At 40.6% G+C, this 19,809-nt stretch overlaps 1 protein-coding gene across 2 annotated transcripts in view; it reads left to right on the top strand.

Annotated features, from left to right (window-relative positions):
• Positions 1-19,809, top strand: part of LOC121863573 (trehalase-like) — a 117,316-nt gene that overhangs the window by 48,283 nt on the left and 49,224 nt on the right. For both annotated transcript variants that reach the window (XM_042362285.1, XM_042362286.1), the window contains exons 2-4: positions 6,491-6,606; positions 13,077-13,242; positions 16,955-17,034. In XM_042362285.1, coding sequence (XP_042218219.1) covers positions 6,491-6,606; positions 13,077-13,242; positions 16,955-17,034 — 362 coding nt within the window. The remainder of the gene's footprint in view (positions 1-6,490; positions 6,607-13,076; positions 13,243-16,954; positions 17,035-19,809) is intronic.

Raw genomic sequence — 19,809 nt, 5'->3', positions numbered from 1 at the left:
ATTCCTCCTCAATTGGTTTCTCTATTTGTAAAGTTAGAGTTATTTTTCCCAGGGTCCTGATGCCTCGTAATGCCTCGTAATGCCTCGTGATGCCTCGTAGTGCTGTAAATATAAGGCATAAACATTAGGGGAAGAGATTTGTGTGTTATGGTGTGTTACTTGGTAGTTTAGTATGAGTGATTTGTCTCCTGTTACTGCCTCTTCTTCTTCTTCTTCTTCTTCTTCTTCTTCTTCTTCTTCTTCTTCTTCTTCTTCTTCTTCTTCTTCTTCTTCTTCTTCTTCATTCTCCTCCTCCTCCTTCTTCCTCGCTCTCTCCTTCCTCCTCCTCGCCCTCCTTCTCTTCTCCTTCCTCCTTCTCCTCTTCTTCTTCTCTCTCTTTCTCCTTCCTCCTTCTTGTCCTTCTCTTTCTCCTTCTTTTTCCTCTTCCCCTCCTCCTTCTCTTCTCCTCCTCCTACTCTCACACACTTACGTTCCGAGTCTCAGATATTCGTAAAGGTTATCCTCCCTAAACAACAGACAAGGAAAATCCTCTTGTGACGTACAATACAGTCTCGGTGTAATTTCCCCGCCATTTTCCCCGCCATCCTTGTATCGTACTCGTATCCTAAATCTTCACTACTTGTGGGAAAGAAATGAAGGCAAGAGCAGTTATGACGTCATCAAAACATGGTAAAAAAAGCTTAATTCTTTTTATCTAGTAATGTATTGTATTTATTTAAGCTTAAATCTTTTTTGTCGAGTAAGGGAAATCCAATGACCGAGGTTAAGACTTTCCTTCATGCTGATTGGTTGAGAGAAGGGTGTGGCGTGACGTAGTGGTGTGACGTAACCGGAGTTTATCGTGACTCACAGTTGTGTCGACACTTTTACTCCTTGTTCATTATAGTGTGTGTGTGTGTGTGTGTGTGTGTGTGGCAGAAAGGATATGAACGTTGTGAGGTGCGTTTGGTCACGTCGGTGTTGTGACGGGTGTGTGACGGGTGTGTGTGGGGGTGTGTTAGGGGTGTGTGTGTGTGTGTGTGTGGATGTGTGAGAAGAACACTCCACCACCTCCACACAACACTCCACCACCCACTCCACCACCTCCACACAACACTCCACCACCCACTCCACCACCCCCACACAACACTCCAGCATTGAGGGAGTGGAAAGTGCCCCCCTCCCCCCCGTAATGGTTGGGCCAGGGTCCGCCTCACTCTACGCATAATGAAGTCAACAGGAAAATCACTGAGGTTGTAAGAGTCAATGTTATTTTTTGACGGAGTGGGCAGCTGTTCTCTCTCTCTCTCTCTCTCTCATTCATGGTAGGAATTGTTTGGCGGTGACGGTGGTGGTGGTGGTGGTTGTTGAGATGGGATTTTTGATGGTCATGAAAGTTGTGGTGGTAGTAGTGGTAGTGATGGTGGTAGTGGTGATGGTGGTAGTGGTGATGGTAGTAGTGGTGATGGTGGTAGTGGTGATGGTGATGACGCTCTAGGATCCAAACTTATGCATTTACAGTCCCCCAAAAAATGTTTTAAATCAGAAATATTCAGTATAAACATTAAAATAAATCCCATTACTGTGATTACATATTGACATCAATGTTTAGCCTCGCAATCACATACTTTATATTCAGGAAAGTTTGAAAAAAAAATTACACAGCGGTGATTACAAATTGGCAAACATTTTAATATTATGATTCTAAAAGTTTGTTCCTGAATTTTATGTTGAAAAGAGATTAACATTCTAATTTGAATATATGAGTCAAGTTACAGTTTTTAAGAGTTACAGTATATTGTATTTTGTATTTTGTAACTGAATTAATATAAGGTGGTACAGTATAGAGGTAGATACAGGATCATAAAACGTTCTGAAACCTAACCTAACCTAACCTAACTTATGCTAACCTAACCTAACCTAAACTAACCTAACCTAACTTATGCTAACCTAACCTAATTATTTATATTTAGCAACATAAGCTCTGAATTAGCTATTTATTTGCATATTAATAGGTTGTAAATATTTATATTCCTATCATGTGTTAAAAATGTTAATGTTTAGGTTAATAGTATGTGTAAAATGGTTGATGTTTCCCGGTTTTTGGTATTTTGCACTTTTTTCCCGGTCAAATATACCCAACATTCATTCCCGGTTTTGGGTTTTTGCACTTTCTTCCCGGTCAAATATACCCAACATTCATTCCCGGTTTGGGTTTTTGCACTTTCTTCCACCTGGCTTTTATTTATTACTTTCCAGGCCAAATAATCCCCAACTTTCACTGCCGTATAAATCAATAACTCGGAATGAAACTTTCACTAATACGTTTCTAATGATGTTGGGAATTATTTTTCTTCTCTCTCCTCCTCTCCAGCCGGGCGCGGAGAGGAGAGGAGGGGGAGGGGGTAAATTTCCAGATATAAAATAATCGTTTAGGAATGACTCAAAACTTAGAATAAAAATGGAAATAAAGGTAGAAGGATAAATAAGGGGTAGAGAAGTATAATAATAATAATAATAATAATAATAATAATAATAATAATAATAATAATGGGTTAAATAGGTCCCTAGTCCTAATGGGCCCTAATTCTAATGAACCATATAGTTAATAGGACCTAGTTCCATTGAGACAATCTATTTTTAGACTTAATAGATCTTAGTTCTATTAACTTGAACCACAGGCCCTAAATTCTTAATTTCACTAAAAGGACTGGTATTGTGTGTAGGGGGTGCATGGACCTCCAACCCATCTTGAGACAACAACCCATCTGCCCTTCTCTTTAAATAAAATTGAGTTATCATCTCTCCACTGCTTATTCTATTTCATTTTTTCATGACACAGGATTTTCTCAAATCAGTTTTATACATTGCTTTAGGGTGTGTGTGTGTGTGTGTGTGTGTGTGTATGTGTGTGTGTGTGTGTGTGTCAAAATACTTCGGGTTTTTTCTGTAAAAGCTTTGATTAATTTTTTTTTTAACATAAGCGTTTGAAAATTTGTCATTCATTTAGTTTGTCTTCCTGTTATTCTTCATTCATTCATTCCTTCATTCATCACACCATCCCTCCTACCTGTTCATTCATCATTCTACCGTCGTTACCGTCCACTGGCTCCCATCATCCTATGCTAGTGTACTTATCATCCACTCAAATTATTACATTTACATGAACCAATACTCTTGCTTAATGCTGAGTCAGTCCTTGTCTCTTGAATTATTAAAGCAATTATCATCTTTCTGACCCTCCCACTGTTGCATGCTATTGACTAAGTGTACATACACCCTCTCCTAGTGTACCTAGTATCTCTTCTTAGTGTCCTTCTAGTGTATTCCTAGTGCCCTCCTCCTCCTTCTTCTTATCCTCCTCGTCCTTCATCTTTTCTTCTTTCTTCTTCCTTGTTGATGTCTTGGTGCTGGATAGAGGAATGGTGAGGAGTATTATTGTAACTTGTATTGCTCTCTCCAAAACACTTTCATCGATAGTTTATGACATTAAAAAGAGGATTAAACTCGGTACAGGATCTCATATTACTCAGAGTACGATTTGAACCTGTGGCGTCGATGTTATTTTGGGTTTTTTTATAAGAGAACGAATCTCTAACGTAATTGGTTAATGTATTGAACACATCTATAAGTATAGCAGGTGAATTTATAGTGACTTCGTGCTGTGTATAGCAACTCAATAGCGTTATAGCACCTTAAATAGAGCAGATTTATAGTGTTTTAGATCCATGTATAACATTTCTAGAGTCGAAACACCCTGTACATTAACACTACAGGGTATTATTGACCTTTTTAAACGCCTATTACCACATATAGAGACTTGATAGAGCTTTAAAGCCACCACCCCTACGTATGTCGACTCTACAGAGCATAAGCGACCATTTAGAGCCTCCACCATCACGTATATTGACTCTACAGAGCTTTGACGCCCTGTTTACCTGGGACTGTAGGCGGGGAGAATGCTTGCTTTTAAAGTTTAAGTGTGAAGAGCTGGGTGGCGCGGTGACGGTGTCTGGGTAATGAGACAGACAGACAGACAGACAGACAAAGAGAGAGAGAGACAGACAGACAGACACAGAGATAGAGATAACGGCTCCACGCTCTTCCATTATTCTAGATTAAAGAGAGACCGACAGACAGAGAGAGATGAATGCTCTACGCTCCTCGACGACTCTAAATTAAAGAAAAAGAGAGATAAAGAGAGAGAGAGAGAGAGAGAGAGAGAGAGAGAGAGAGAGAGAGAGAGAGATATCACGCCCCTCCATGACTAAAGAAAAAAAGAGAGATAGAAAAGAGAGAGAGAAAGAGAGATATCACGCTTCCTCACCACCTCACACTACACCACACCTTGGACCAATTTTTCAGGGAGACTTTCATTGTCGCCGTAGACCCCACAGATGGCTGGGACGACAGATAAACACTAATGAACCCGAGTTTTCGATTCTCTTGTGCTGTGAATCTCTCTCCATTCTTTCTTTTTCATTCTTTTCTTTCCGTTTTGTATTTTTCTTTCTGCGTTTTTCTTCCTGTTTCTTTTTTTTCTGTCTTTTCCTTTCTCTATCTTTTTTCTTTCTTTTCTGTATCTCTATTTAGTTTATTGTATCTTTATTTCTTTCCTTTTCGTTTTCTCTTTCCTTTTCTTTATTTTCCTCTCTCTCTCTCTCTCTCTCTCTCTCTCTCTCTCTCTCTCTCAGGAGGAGGTAAAAAGCACCTAATCGCTTCTTCCACCTTCGTCAAGTGAGGATAATGCCTTCCTGCCATAAGCACGACTCAACACACAGAAGGGAGCACCTGAGTTTTCTAACCCACCCAAAAACAGACCCTTTGGACAGCTTCCTATTCTAGCCTGTTGTTTTGTGTTGTTTTGTGTTGTTTTGTGTTGTTTTGTGTTGTTTTGTGTTGTTTTGCATTGAAATGACTTGTTTTGTGTACATTTACCAACCTGTATAACTCGCCCCCACCAAAAAAAAAAAGTATCTTCACGGAGAGGGTCGATGAATTTCAGAATGAACACTACGACTCCTATTGTCTCGGTAGGGTTGTCATAATCCTTCATCCGTTGTGTCATATTGTCTAACACAGAACCGTAAAGATACTTTTTTGGGGGGGGAGTGTGTACATCAAACAACCACGAAGAACAAACAAGAATTAAAATTACTTCATTCCTTCACTCAACTTTGTTCTGTAGATAAAAACATTTCCCTTTGAAGTTCAGGGATTGTTGACATGCCATGAGTTAGTTGACATTTTGAACTTTTAGTGAGTTGTAACCTGAGATGCCAGTCTCTCGTTACATCACATATACCGGAATTTCCCTAACCTGAATTATTACAGTTATCATCATTTTATGAGGGAATTAGTAATTGTCTTTAAGTTTTGTGGGGGAAAATTTTCATCAAGGGGATTAGTTTAGCGAGGTGAGTTAGAATTATTATATGAGTTGAAGTTAGAAAGTTTAAATGCTGTAGGAAAGGATGATGGGAGAGAGAGAGAGAGAGAGAGAGAGTCAAGAACAGAGGAAGACGATCAGGAAAACTAACACTCGTTCACCCGTTCCTCTCACCTCTCTCCCTCACCTCTAATCTCTCTCTTTGTCTCTCACCCCTATTGCTTTCTTTCGTCCATTCACCCCTCTCTCTCCTTTCCTCCTCTCTCACTTCTTTCCCTCCTCTCCTACCCTCTCTCCCTCCTTCCCTCCTCTCACTTAACTTCATTATCACCCCATTTCCTTACCATGTCTTCTTCATCTCCCTCTCTCTCTTCCTCTTTTATTTTATACATAGACAGATAAACATACATACATACTTACATACATACATACATACATACATACATACATACATACATACATACATACATACATACATACAGTTAATCACCACAACACCTGTATATTATTCGTCTTATATACAACACGTGTGGTAATTACTCTCAGGTAACCAGTTCCTTCACCTGCCACACCTATTGGGTAATAACGTTGTATAGAAGAGAATTAAATACTCTCATTAGTTTCCTGCGTTGACTGTAAACTGTTGTATAAATGGGCCAAACTGTGTGTAAGTGTTCCTCTGCGTGCTATGAATATTTATGTATCAATGTATATGTAGAGTGTGTATGAATATTACCCTACGTGTGTAAGTGTCCCTCTCTCTCTTGTAAGGATGGCGTCATTAAAAGAAATATTTATCTCTCGTTTGGAAATAATGGTTTTGCTATCGAATTCCTGTCTGTTATTATTATTATTATTATTATTATTATTATTATTATTATTATTATTATTATTATTATTTATTTTTGTTGAGTTAAAACCTATACCTGAGTTCATTACCATAATTTCACCTGTATATTCTACTATATTTTCCTTTATCCTCTTAATCAAACACAATACACAGGAGAAAAGACCCAACATACCTGAAACAATTAAGGATAAATACGATCATTTATCCCAATTAACCTCAATGTTAGAGTATTTAATGGGAGTTGTTGTCAGTAAAGGTGTTTGTGTTTACAGGTAGTGATGGAACGGCGCCCTGGTTGGTGGTGGAGAGGTGTTGGGGTGGTGGCAGTGGTGATGACCTTGTTACCCCACCTGGTGATGACCCAGAACCTGCTTCCTCCTTGTGACAGGTGAGTTTACCTTATTGTATCTTGTGACAGGTGAGGTATTCTTCTCTCTATCTTGTGACAGGTGAGGCGTCCTTCCTTCTACCTCATGACAATAAAGGAACCATTTTGCTTCCCTCTCTTCCACTAGACGCAACACAAGTTTGGCCAGTGTGTGTGTGTGTGTTGCATCAATCATTGTGGGAAAAAAAAATTACCTCTCTTTAGTTGCTCAACGTTTCCTCCCTAATGGATGTAAAGTGTAAACAACAGAAAGTCATTATTATCGAGAAATAGCATAGACTTATAATGAACTGGTTGACATGGCTGATAGAACGATAATGAATATGATTTTTACCATCTACAGCTGCTAGTTTATTGTGCACTCAATATATATCCTGTGAGAGATGATTTTAGATATGAAGAATTAAATATAGGTTATAGTTATCGATAAGTATATAGATAAACAGATATATGTATATAATTAATGCAATTCCTATACGATCCTATAATGAAACTAATCTTTATTATCTTCATTATATTAACATAGGTATAATGTGATATATTAATGCTATAGGTGGTTATAGGAGGGTAGATTTTCCTTCATTATATTACTAATTATAACCATCTTGTGGTGGTTGTGGTAGTAGGTGGTTTGTGGTGGTAGTTGTGGTAGTGGTGGGTTGTGGTGGTAGTTGTGGTAGTGGGTGGTGTTGGTGACGGTGGTGGTGGGGTGGCAGGCAGCGACACACACACACCCAAGAGTCAGAGTTCGGATATTCCCCTGAGGCATTCTAAGTCAAGGGTTCGAATCCCCTCCCCCCCCCCTCCCGTACCCCACGAGACACTGAAGGTCAAAACACTGAGTGCATCCCGCGATACACTCTAATCCAAGTGCTTTCTCCGAGACACTCCACGTCAGAGGACCGAGTTTTCCCTTAAGGATCCCTAACTCGAGAGCTACAGTGTCAGTGCAAGCCGAAGGTGGGCGAAAGTTCGTCTGGCGAAACATCCAGAAACGTGAGATATCTATTGCTCGTGCTGGCGTTTAGGATGAAAATAATTCCTAAAGGTCACATAGGTAAAAATCTTGTAGTTTGTTTATAAATATGAAATAAATAACAACCTGAATTCACAAAGATTCGTATGATAAATTGACAGTAGTACATTATGGTGATAGTACAGTGTCTGGCAGTATGTACACCCTGACAGTAGTACATTATGGTGATAGTACAGTGTCTGGCAGTATGTACACCCTGACAGTAGTACATTATGGTGATAGTACAGTGTCTGGCAGTATGTACACCCTGACAGTAGTACATTATGGTGATAGTACAGTGTCTGGCAGTATGTACACCCTGACAGTAGTACATTATGGTGATAGTACAGTGTCTGACAGTATGTACACCCTGACAGTAGTACATTATGGTGATAGTACAGTGTCTGGCAGTATGTACACCCTGACAGTAGTACATTATGGTGATAGTACAGTGTCTGACAGTATGTACACCCTGACAGTAGTACATTATGGTGATAGTACAGTGTCTGACAGTATGTACACCCTGACAGTAGTACATTATGGTGATAGTACAGTGTCTGGCAGTATGTACACCCTGACAGTAGTACATTATGGTGATAGTACAGTGTCTGGCAGTATGTACACCCTGACAGTAGTACATTATGGTGATAGTACAGTGTCTGACAGTATGTACACCCTGACAGTAGTACATTATGGTGATAGTACAGTGTCTGGCAGTATGTACACCACGTCACTACCACTTGTATTATCTTTTAGTGTGTTGCTTGCGTGGCTCGCCTACACAAGGGACACATGACGTTCTCTCTTCCCAGCTTCCAGCACTGCTCAGACGTCCATAAACTCGTTATTGAGTTGCGTTGGCTCTACTTAACCAAGCCCGGCCTCAAACGTCCCCAGGTGTACTAAGTCTTATGAGCTAAACACTGACGACTGTTTTTTTGTCTTTTTGTACTGGAGATTCTTGTATATCCCGGTATGTGGAGGTAGAGTGGTTACAATACTCACTGCCCGTCCTAAGGTTCGCTGGTTTGATCCTTGGGTACTTTTTAGTCCATCCGGTTGTGATTAAGTACAGTTTACCAAAAAAGTATCTTGATAATTTTGTGTGAGACAATATGACACAACGGACTAAGGATTCTGATAACCCTACTGAGACAACAGGAGTCACAGTGTTCATTGTGAAATTCATCGGACCCGTGTGTGAAGATGTATTTTTTTGACTGTTAACTCTATACCTGACAGTGCAAGCTGGCGAAGTGAAGGTTGTTCCTATGCGACTAACTTTCTTGCTGTATACATGATCAAGGTAGGACAGTTCATCTCTCACACTACACAGGGATAGAGGTGGTAGTGTTGTCAGCCTCACGGATGTAGAAGTAGTTTTTGTTATATGTTTAAGAAGGTGAATCATACAGTTCTTAAGGTATTTATCTTAGAGAACTGTCATGTCATTATCTCCTGATGTCCTTGAAGAATCTGAGTCAGTTTATGCTAGACAGACAAACAACTACCTAACTTAACCCACGATAGTTTGAGAATCCCCACCCTGCCTCGTTCACACGTTGTACTAATGAAATGAAATTCTTGCTCATTCTAAACTGTGTCGTAATTTATCACGGGGTAACATAGCGTCCGGCGAATTATCAGGTTAATTGCAACACTCACCTGTTTTGTTTACCAAATGTGAGGGACAAAAAATACCTGGGAAAAAACATTAACTGGTATCGATTTTTTTTTATTGTCAGGTTACGTAGTTTTAATTATTTTATTGTTTATTGTATTTATTTATCCCGTGACTAAAGGTGTGTGTGTGTGTGTGTGTGTGTGTGTGTGTGTGTGTGTGTGTGTGTGTGTGTGTGTGTGTGCAGGAGACGTTAATGAAACACTATTAACGTCTCCTGTACACACATAGACACACTATTATGTTAGGTTGAGTTACAATAGGTTAACAATAGGTTAGTTTAGAACTTTAGATTATGAAATTTGAGGTTTGAAGTAGGTTAGGCTATATTATGTTAAATTGGGTTGGGTTATGTTGTTATATTAGGTTAGGTTAAATTAGATTAGGTTATATTATGATAAGTTAGGTCAGGTTTTGTTAGGTTTGGTTAGGTTAGGTTAGGTTAGGTTAGGTGTTAAACCATCAGGTGACATAAATTGGGATGTCTTATTTTAAGATAATCCCTTAAAGAAATTCTCGTAAGATTTTTTTTAATTTCTCGCACCTGATCTGACCAAGGTGGGAAAGGTGTAAGTGAACCAGGTGATAACGTCATTGTTTTTTATCAGTAATTAGTAGTATTTTGGCGGTAAGAGAAGAGACAGGTTTAATTGGATTGCCTTAATTAAGATCCTGGTGTAGTTTGTCTCCTGTCTGGGATGGGAGGATTTGGTCTTGATCAAGGTATTTGTTGATTTGTTTTGATCAAGGAAGATTAGTTTTTGATCAAGGAAAAATTCATTTCTTTTGATCAAGGTAGAAATTAATTTGGATTTTATTAAGTGATTACCTTGGGGGGGGGGGGGGGAGAGACCAACCACGGTGATAATATTGTGGAAAGAAATGGAAACTGACTAACAACAACCACACCCTGAGTTACCGACCCACACAACCCCACATCAAGGCAAAGCCGTGGTTGATCGGACAACTAACCAACCGCACTGGCTCAATCTCTTAAAACCCGGAAGATACGACCCGTTAATCGCTCTATATCCCGGTTCTGATGCTGGAGGTAATTGGCATAGTGTGTCCTTCTCCCCCCTCCCCCTTTTAGTTCCAACCAACCCGGGAATCGAACCAAAGTCCTTTACGTCTTTCTTCAGTGACATGTGACCACTCGACCAGAGGGGAAGGGGACTTTTAGTAAACAATACAGTAAATAATAATGAATAAACAAATAATCTACAGTGAAACCTCTAAATAACGGACTTTTCTCTCCATATAATCCGCTAATGGGGATTCACATCTAACGGACCCTTGATATAACGGACTTCCCTCTCCATATAATCCGCTAATGGGGATTCACATCTAACGGAACCTTGATATAACGGACTTCCCTCTCCGTATCAGTCCGTTAAATAAAGGTTTCACTGTAAGCCATGGATGATATTAATGATAAGAGATATTCCGGTAAACATATCAAGAAGGGATACGAACCGGTGTATTGAGATGAAAGAAGCTATTTGATCTCCCAGTGCACCACAGTCAACCAGGGAGGGAGAGATGAGAGACAGGGATAAGAGAGAGAGAGAGACAGAAAGAGAGAAAGAGAGAGATAGAGAGAGAGACTTTCGCGATAGGTGTTGAAGCTATGTAAGAGAAAGAAAGAATGAAAGAATATGAGAGAAAGATAAAGACAGATAGACAGACAGACAGACAGATCTATTCTCTGTCCAGCCCCTCTTCTCCCGTCAGCTCTACTCCACTCATCCATCAAACCCAACACCCCAGAAATTGAAGAAGTACAACGACAAAAAATAGATGAAATTATAGGTACACCATCAGGTCACGAGAGAGTGTGTGTGTGTGTGTGTGTGTGTGTGTGTGTGTGTGTGTGTGTGTGTGTGTGTGTGTGTGTGTGTGTGTGTGTGTGTGTGAGTGTGTGTGTGTGTGTGTGTGTGTGTGTGTGTGTGTGTGTGTGTGGTACTGTAGGCAAAGTGTATAGGGTGGTCACAGGTCTCACATGAATAGGGATTTGTAATGACTGTGAAAAATACTTGAGGGATTTATCATATATGACAATGTATGATGAGGGATTTATCATGTATGACAATGTATGAAGAGGGATTTATCATATATGACAATGTAAGAGTGTGTTGCTTGTATCACACTGCAAATTTTATTCCAAGGCTAGAATGAACGTCATGCAAAGCGTTGACGATTCCTTGCATACCGGCGAGTGTAAATTAAAGTGATATCACCTCTCTCTCTCTCTCTCTCTCTCACACACACACACATACTAACTGTCTGCCTCTTTCTCACACATCACACTCTCTTATTGCCATCTCTCGTCTCGTCTCAGCGTTATGCGTGGGATGAAACACAGTGATCCGATGAGCGAAGACAGTTCCCTCGGGCTTTGGTTACATCTTCCTCGTGTTTTGGTATGCTGTTCTTCCCCTTCTACTCCGCTTGGTGTTAAATGCTGTTAAATGCTGTCAAATGCTGTTAAATGCTGTCAAATTCTGTTAAATGCTGTCAAATGCTGTTAAATGCTGTCAAATGCTGTTAAATGCTGTCAAATTCTGTTAAATGCTGTCAAATGCTGTTAAATGCTGTCAAATAATGTTAAATGTTGTTAAATGTTGTTAAATGCTGTCAAATGCTGGTTTACCTTGTCTCTTTTATATCTAGTCCTCTCACACTTATTCACTATGGTATCTGGTATTCTTCCTCGTCTTTAAGTGGTATCTGGTATTCTTCCTCGTCTTTAAGTGGTATCTGGTATTCTTCCTCGTCTTTAAGTGGTATCTGGTATTCTTCCTCGTCTTTAAGTGGTATCTGGTATTCCTACGCCTATCATGGTAACATCTTCTGTTAAGAGGATTAAATTACAGTAAGTTAGGTTAGTTTACAGTAGGTTACAGTAGTTTATACAGTAGTTGGTTAGGTTACTTAAGGTTAGATTAAGTTACAGTAAGTTCCATTAAGTTAAGTTAGGTTACAGTACTTTAGGTTAGGTTTGTTTAAGTTATGTGCAGTGATGACGTGTGTATGTATTGTATGTTTGTATGGTTGGTGTATGTACGTATGTTATGTGTATGGTTAATGTGTGTGTGTATTGGAGACTGTGAGTGTGGATTTTGTAACTTACACACACACACACACAAACAAGACAAGGTGAAGTGTCTGCCCTATAACCTTAACCTTGAGGGCCTCAGTACAATGAGTGGGAAGGTCGATATAAGCGCTTGAGTGTTTACTGTTTTTCCAGCAGTTACCTCCCTCAGCTTCTCTTGCACTTAAGGGTGATGCAAGAGGTAGGGTGAAGCAAGAGGTAGGGTGAAGCAAGAGGTAGGGTGAAGCAAGAGGTAGGGTGAAGCAAAAGATAGGTTGATGCAAGGGGTAGGGTGAAGCAAAAGATAGGTTGATGCAAGGGGTAGGGTGATGCAGGAGGTAGGTTGATGCAAGAGGTATTCTCTTTGTCTCTCTTGCTATCTCTCCCCTCCTCCCACTGCCTCTCCCCTCCTCCACTGTCTCCCCGTATTGATCTCTCTCCCCTCATTAAACTCTTTCTCCTCACTAACCTCTATCTCCCCTCCCCTCTTTCCTCTCACCCACCTCTTTCCCCTCATTGATCTGTCTTCCCTCATTAACCCTCTCCTCCTCACTTAACTCTCTCTCTCTCTCCTTTTTCCCCTCATCTCTCCTCACCCCCTCAACACTCTCTTTCCCCTTTTCCTCTCCTCACCTCTCACTCCCTCACTTAACTCTCTCTACCTTTTCTCCCCTCAGTGAGATCTTCTGCCACGGGGAGCTGCTCAAGACAGTACAGATGGCCCGCCTGCACAACGATTCTAAGTACTTCGTGGACATGGGTCTTAAGAACACCACTGATGCTACCCTCCTAGCCTTCAACCAGCTGATGGAACGAACTGACAGGGAACCCAGCAAGAAGGAGGTAAGTTGTGTAGTCTGTCTGTCTGTCTGTCTGTCTGTTTGTCTGTCTGTCTGTCTGTGTGCCTGTCTGTCTGTCTGTTTGTCTGTCTGTCTGAAGGAGGTGAGCTGTAGTCTGTCTGTCTGTCTGTCTGTCTGTCTGTCTGTCTGAAGGAGGTGACTTGTATAGTGTGTCTGTCTTGTCTGTCTGTCTGTCTGTCTGTTTGTCTGTCTGTCTGTCTGTCTGTGTGTCTGTCTGTCTGCCTATCTGTCTGTCACTAATAAACACCATAATTATCCCCAACAAAACAATTCCAAAAATAACTCACAATAATTTTTAAAAAAATAAGACAATTACCATGAAATTAATTACTCAAATGTACAAATCCCTCACCGAATAAGAATACCCTGACAGACTGAACAGAGTTGAATACATATTAAAATATTATAATTTCACTAAGGAAGAAAAAGGTTAATTAATATTACCTGTTGCGAGAGATTAGACACGGGACAGGTAAGAGGCGAGGATCAATAAAGCAATATGAAAGACGAAGGGATGATGAATAGTGGTGAATAGTGATGAATAAGGGTGAATAATGATGAGTAGTGATGAATAAGGGTGAATAATGATGAGTAGTGATGAATAATGATGAATTAGGATGAATAATGATGAATAATGATGAATGGTGATGAATTAGGATGAATAATGATGAATAGTGATGAATAATGTTGAAGAGTGATGAATGGTAATGAATTAGGATGAATAATGATGGATTGGGATGAATAAGGAGATAAATAGAGAGAGTAGAAGAGAAAGAGTAACAGTAAAAGAGAGAGAAATGGAGAAAGGAAGTAATAGATAAAGAGAAGATGACGATAACTGAAACAAAAGGATTAATGTTGAAGCTCCTCCAAGGAAGACTAACAACTGTGGATAAAGAAGGGAGAGAGAGAGAGGTGTAGTGAAAGTAACAGGGAGGGAGTGAGAGAGAGAGAGAATGAGAGGGGAATGAGAGATAGAGAGAGAGAGAGAGGTGTAGTGAAAGTAACAGGGAGGGAGTGAGAGAGAGAGAATGTAGGAAATATAACATAGTTGATTATAATTATATTAAGTAACATAACAAGTTACAATAATATTAGCACTAACATAGCCACAGCAAAAACAAGAAATATTAACATTACATTACATATATTGGTAAAAATTAACATTGAAACTAACACTCATTTGTATTACATTATAATTATTTTCATCGATATTTTTTAGCATCAGATATTTCCTAAACACAAAGAAACATTAAGACGAAATTAACAAAAAACTAAATATAAACTTTTCCTAAAATAAGTATTAAAGTAAAAAAATAATACTAATTTAACAATGACCCCAAAAATGTTACCAAATAGTAACACAAATGATAATATTTACGTGGATATAAAAACAAACGACTTGCACTCAGATCCCTGCCATCAGTTGGAGTTAAGTGCTTGATGTAGTGTTATCTTTCTGAGCCACAAAGTGATCACCGTAATGCCTCTTTAAATCAACGCTAAGCTCCCGTCTAGTAAATCATATAACCACTGGAAGGATTAAACTTAACGCTCTGACTTAATCTTAGATCTATTTTATATGATTTTTTTTATATTGTAAGTCCAAACCCAAGATTCGTAATCAGGCTCTAGTACTCTATCGTTAATCAGCGTGCGATAGACAGGCTCTTCTTGGTGATAGCAGGAACTTATTTGTTCTTCTCAGTTGATCCCCCCAGAGGAGCCACAGATGAGGGCTGGGGTGCGGGACAGATGGGGGTAATAAGGTAATAGACTATACCAACACGCAGGGGCTCTGGGTCGAGTTCGGGGGTGGCCAGCAGGAAGTTCCCAGGCATGAGGCGCATCTCACTGCAAGCAAGTCCTCTCTAATTCAGTTGATGTCCTCTCGAGCATGTCTGAGGCAATCTTCTCCATGATGGGTTTGTCCCAGTGGGCTTGTTTGCGGTCCTTTGGCGGCTTTGGTCGGGCTGCTTGGGATGTGAAGACCTCCCGCTGGGTAAACTGCCTCACTAAAACTTACGATGTTAACTTCTGTCGCAGTACTAAGACGTCCTGCGGGTACTCCTCCCTACCAGTTCGTTAGATGCTCCGCGGGAGGAGAGTACCGCAGTTAACACAATATAGGAAACTTTGTGGATATTATTTCACCCGAGGGAGTAGTTTCTTCCCATTAAGAGTCATCCAGGGAGAGATATACGGCTTTTGTAAACATAACTCGGGAATTATATATTAAAACGAGTATATTTATGTAATTGTCTTAATGTCTACCAGCAAGACTCGAACCCTGGACCCTAGCGTGAAGGCAGGAAGGACTACAGTACAGCTCTTCCCTCAGGCCGCCGACGGCTTATCTGATGCCCACCGTGCCTAATAACACACTTGAATTTTTTAATTAATAAGCCAATGGTTTTACAACACTGTATGGCCTCGGGGCAACACTCCTGCCCTTCACGCTGGGGGCCTTGCTGGTGAATGTTATGACACGGAAAAATATACACACGTAGATACTCTTTTAAATGATATATATATCTACTCATTCTAATCATCAGAAACCACATTCCTCATAATTATTAGCCTCAACAATGCGCCCGGCCGTTCGCTTTGTATTGTAATGATACGTGTAAAGGCGTTACGTCACCCACACGACACACATAATATACTGTACACAGGTCGCCGCCCACCACACACACACACACTACCTCCCCTGCATGTAAGACGAGCCTCCACCACCTCACATATTCTCACCTCACACCACTTGTCTAGCTTAATAAAAAAAGATGAGTACATTCATCCTAGTAATAAAAAAAGTTAAGATATATCACCAAAAAAATTATATAAGTATACTGTCTATTAACCAACGTCTCCTTATGACTATGTTAATCCTGGGAAGAAAAAAAAAGACGTGTGACTTGAAGACTATATAAGCATGAGACGTTGAGTATATGACACCTATTTGACATCCATATGACACATCTCCTTACCCACCCCTTCTGACACTCTCCTGACACCCTCCTGACACCTTCCTAACACCTTTCTGACAACCCCTGTGCAGCAATATTTTTTTTCTATTTACATCAACTCTTTTCTTTAGTCTTCAGTTATTTTATTAAGTTAATCCTCAACAAAAGTCTCAATTTTCCCTAGCAAGAGTCTTAATTTCCCCTAGCAAGAGTCTCAACCTCCCCCCCCACAGCTCCTAGCCTCCGGAGTCTCAGTGCCCACCTTGCCCAATATTAATAGCGCTGTCATAATCTGCGCGCGGGCAAGTGTAAGTGGTTAATGAGCTACTTAAGGCAGTTACAAGCGCTAATTGCCCTAATTGTTGATGGCTGTGGTGACTGTGTAAATAACAAACCCCCCCCCCCCCCGCCCCCGACCCCCTCGTTAAGAGTCTGACCACCTTGTTCCGCGGCCCAACCAGGGTAGGGTTCCTGGAGCCACTTATGGGGCCAGGTAGGGGTCCTGGGACCAGTTGTGGGGCCTGGTATGGGTCCTGGGGCCATTTATGGGGCCAGGTCACGGGGCCACTTATGGGTCCTGGGGCCAGTTGTGGGGCCAGTTATGGGTCCAGGTATGGGTCCTGGGGCCAGGTAAGAGTCCTAGAGCCAGTTGTAGGATCAGGTAGGGGTTCTGTTCTCCTGTTCTCTACATTCCTCATATCTTTCTCACATGTTCTCTCTGTTCTTCAGGTGAAAGCGTTTGTTGACGAGTACTTCCATGAACCTGGCAAGGAGTTCGAAGAGTGGGTCCCCAGCGATTGGAACAGCGAGTGAGTACCTCTATGTGATTGGTTAACGACTATATAAACAAAACATTTGATTGGTTAGTGATTGGAGTACATTCTCTCTGATTGGTTAATAATTGGAGTTTATTCTCTCTGATTGGTTATTGATTAACACCTTTTCATTGATTGGTTAATGATTAGAAGATATTCTCTTTAATGAGTTAGGGACAAAACGAGTAACTTTCTCTTATTGGTCAGTAATTGTCAGCAACTTCCCTGTGATTGGCTACTTAATGTGGTAATTTAACTCCGGTTGGTTGCTGATTTACGTACATTGTCTCTGATTGGCTGTTAAACAAAAGACACACACACACACACACACACGCACACACAAAGAAGAAGAATGATCGCTGGGTTCCACTGTGTGTGTGTGTGTGTGTGTGTGTGTGTGTGTGTGTGTGTGTGTGTGTGTGTGTGTATGTGTGTGTGTGTTCCTTCTCATTTCTTATCGTCTTTGTTCATACTCGTGATCTCTGTCTGTCTCTCTGTTTCTTTTTGTCAGCCTCTATCTCTCTTTCTTTGTGTCTCTCTTTCTCTCTGTCTTTCTATCTCTCTCACTGTCTCCCTCTCTCTCTCTCTCTCTCTCTCTCTCTCTCTCTCTCTCTCTCTCTCTCTCTCTCTGTATCTACCTACCTCTCAGCCTCTCTCTACTCCTCAATCATTTTCTCTCTCCCATTCTGTCTCCTCTTACCTCTCTCTTTCTTCGGCTTCCTTCGTATGACCCCCCCAGACGCCGCGGTCCTCACATCTGAGATAACCCAACATTCCTCTTGGGTTCTTGAGTAAAGCATTCCTCCTACCCCCCACAATACTAGGAGCTAAATGAACCCCATCAACATAACTACATCAAGTCCCCCCACACCAACAGCGATGCACCTGAGTCTTTTAGGAATGTACTGTCCAGGCGATTCAGAGGGAAGTGTTTTTGTAGAACGTTTTATTTTTTGTTTTTTGTAATCCACGAACGTAAACAAACATGAACGCGGATTCTTAATGGTTCATATGGTGATGTGTTCTTCCCTTATATTGTCCATTAGAAAATTTTTTTTTTTTTTTTTTTTTAATTTACGAGACAATGAATTCAAGAATGTATTACAATGGAGATAGAGAAATTGCTTATGGGTTTCTTAATAGATATCAGTGATTCAGATATGGAAATCCCAGTGTTTACGAGGATTGCAAGGTGACGTTGCAAGATGCATAACGCTTGTTGCAGGAGCGAGATTAGAATATTAAACGTAACATTATAGAAAATATGTTCAATATCAAATGATGCTGGACGATAAAAAATGGAACGTATAATATTTTATGGTTTAGTATTTTGAGTCTTTCTTGTACACACACACACACACACACACACACACACACACACACACACACACACACACACACACACACACACACACACTAAAACAAGGACTTGAAAACAACACCCAAAAACAAGAGACGAACAGAAGGAAAAACACAGAAACACCAATAAACATCTAGAGAAGTGAGAAAAGACACAGAGAGAGAGAGAAGAACATCAACTGGTCGCTGGTAAGTAGGATCAGGTCGTCCCAGAAGACACTCTAAGCGGCTAACAGAGGATCCAAACCCACATGACCTTTACCCTGCCTTATTATTTCTCTTATATACTGACAGTCACAACACACTACCGTCAACAGATATTTACATTCTATTCTCAGAAAATAAAACCTCTTCTTCGCTCTTCATTTTTACCCCCCCACCCCCAACAACATATGTCATGGAAATTGAACAGAGAATTTGTTACTCCGTTCAATATTAAGCAGAGTTACAACTGGCCCACACGGAGTTCTCGCCTTATCCAACCACCATCATAAACTAGTACCATGAAATTATCGCCATGATTTGCTGTCTTCTTGAATATATCTTTCCTTTCGCTTGTATACCCAAAATTCTTATCAAAATAGTTCTTCCTATGTTTGTTTTTGTTTTTGTTTTTTATCAGCTTCTTATAGCGTATTGTAGCTTAAGGCGGGAAAAGGTGGGGAGGTGTGCACGGCCGTATATCCCACCGGGAGGAGCTGTGAAGCGAGGATAACACCGCCAGATTGGGTAAGGATTCGCCCCACTCTGGCTACCAATCTGTGGGACTTAGCAACTTCCTCTACAAATATTTTCTTGTGTTTTTAGTGTGTGTGTGTGTGTGTGTGTGTGTGTGTGTGTGTGTGTGTGTGTGTGTGTGTGTGTGTACGTAATTACAAAACATGGTCGTGATGGCAGGATAGATGAAGCTGAAGCATCTCGTTTACACCCAAACATTATGTTATTTCTCTGCCTCGTTACTTCACTCATTGGTCGTGAACATGTTACAACAATTACTCTTTCCTGTAATGTTATTCCTGTATTGCTGTTACTAATGGTTGAGTTATTGATGGTTTATTATTAACATTAACATTCACATTAACATAAATGACGCCATACTTTTAACTGGACAAAGAAATCCTCTATAACGGGATTTTTCTACTTAACGGGAACCTGCGCCAATTACCCCGTTAATTAGGTTTACTATATATAGCAGGCTTCAGGGCTCACTGAGGCAGCCACACACACACACACTAGGGTCGTGTTCACCCCTCGCACGACCACACAAATGACTCCTTAACACTGAGAAACAAGATCGTGAGAAACATTACTGTAGTGTTGTAACTATAGCTTAGAATAGAGTCGTCCTTCAAACTGTGAATGTTCCTTATACTTGTGACCTCCTCCTCCTCCTCCTCCTCCACCTCCTCC

This window comes from Homarus americanus, unplaced genomic scaffold (assembly GCF_018991925.1).
Source record: "Homarus americanus isolate GMGI-L3 unplaced genomic scaffold, GMGI_Hamer_2.0 scaffold41366, whole genome shotgun sequence".
Taxonomy (NCBI): Eukaryota; Metazoa; Arthropoda; class Malacostraca; order Decapoda; family Nephropidae; genus Homarus; species Homarus americanus.
This window is presented reverse-complemented; position numbering and strand designations above follow the sequence as displayed.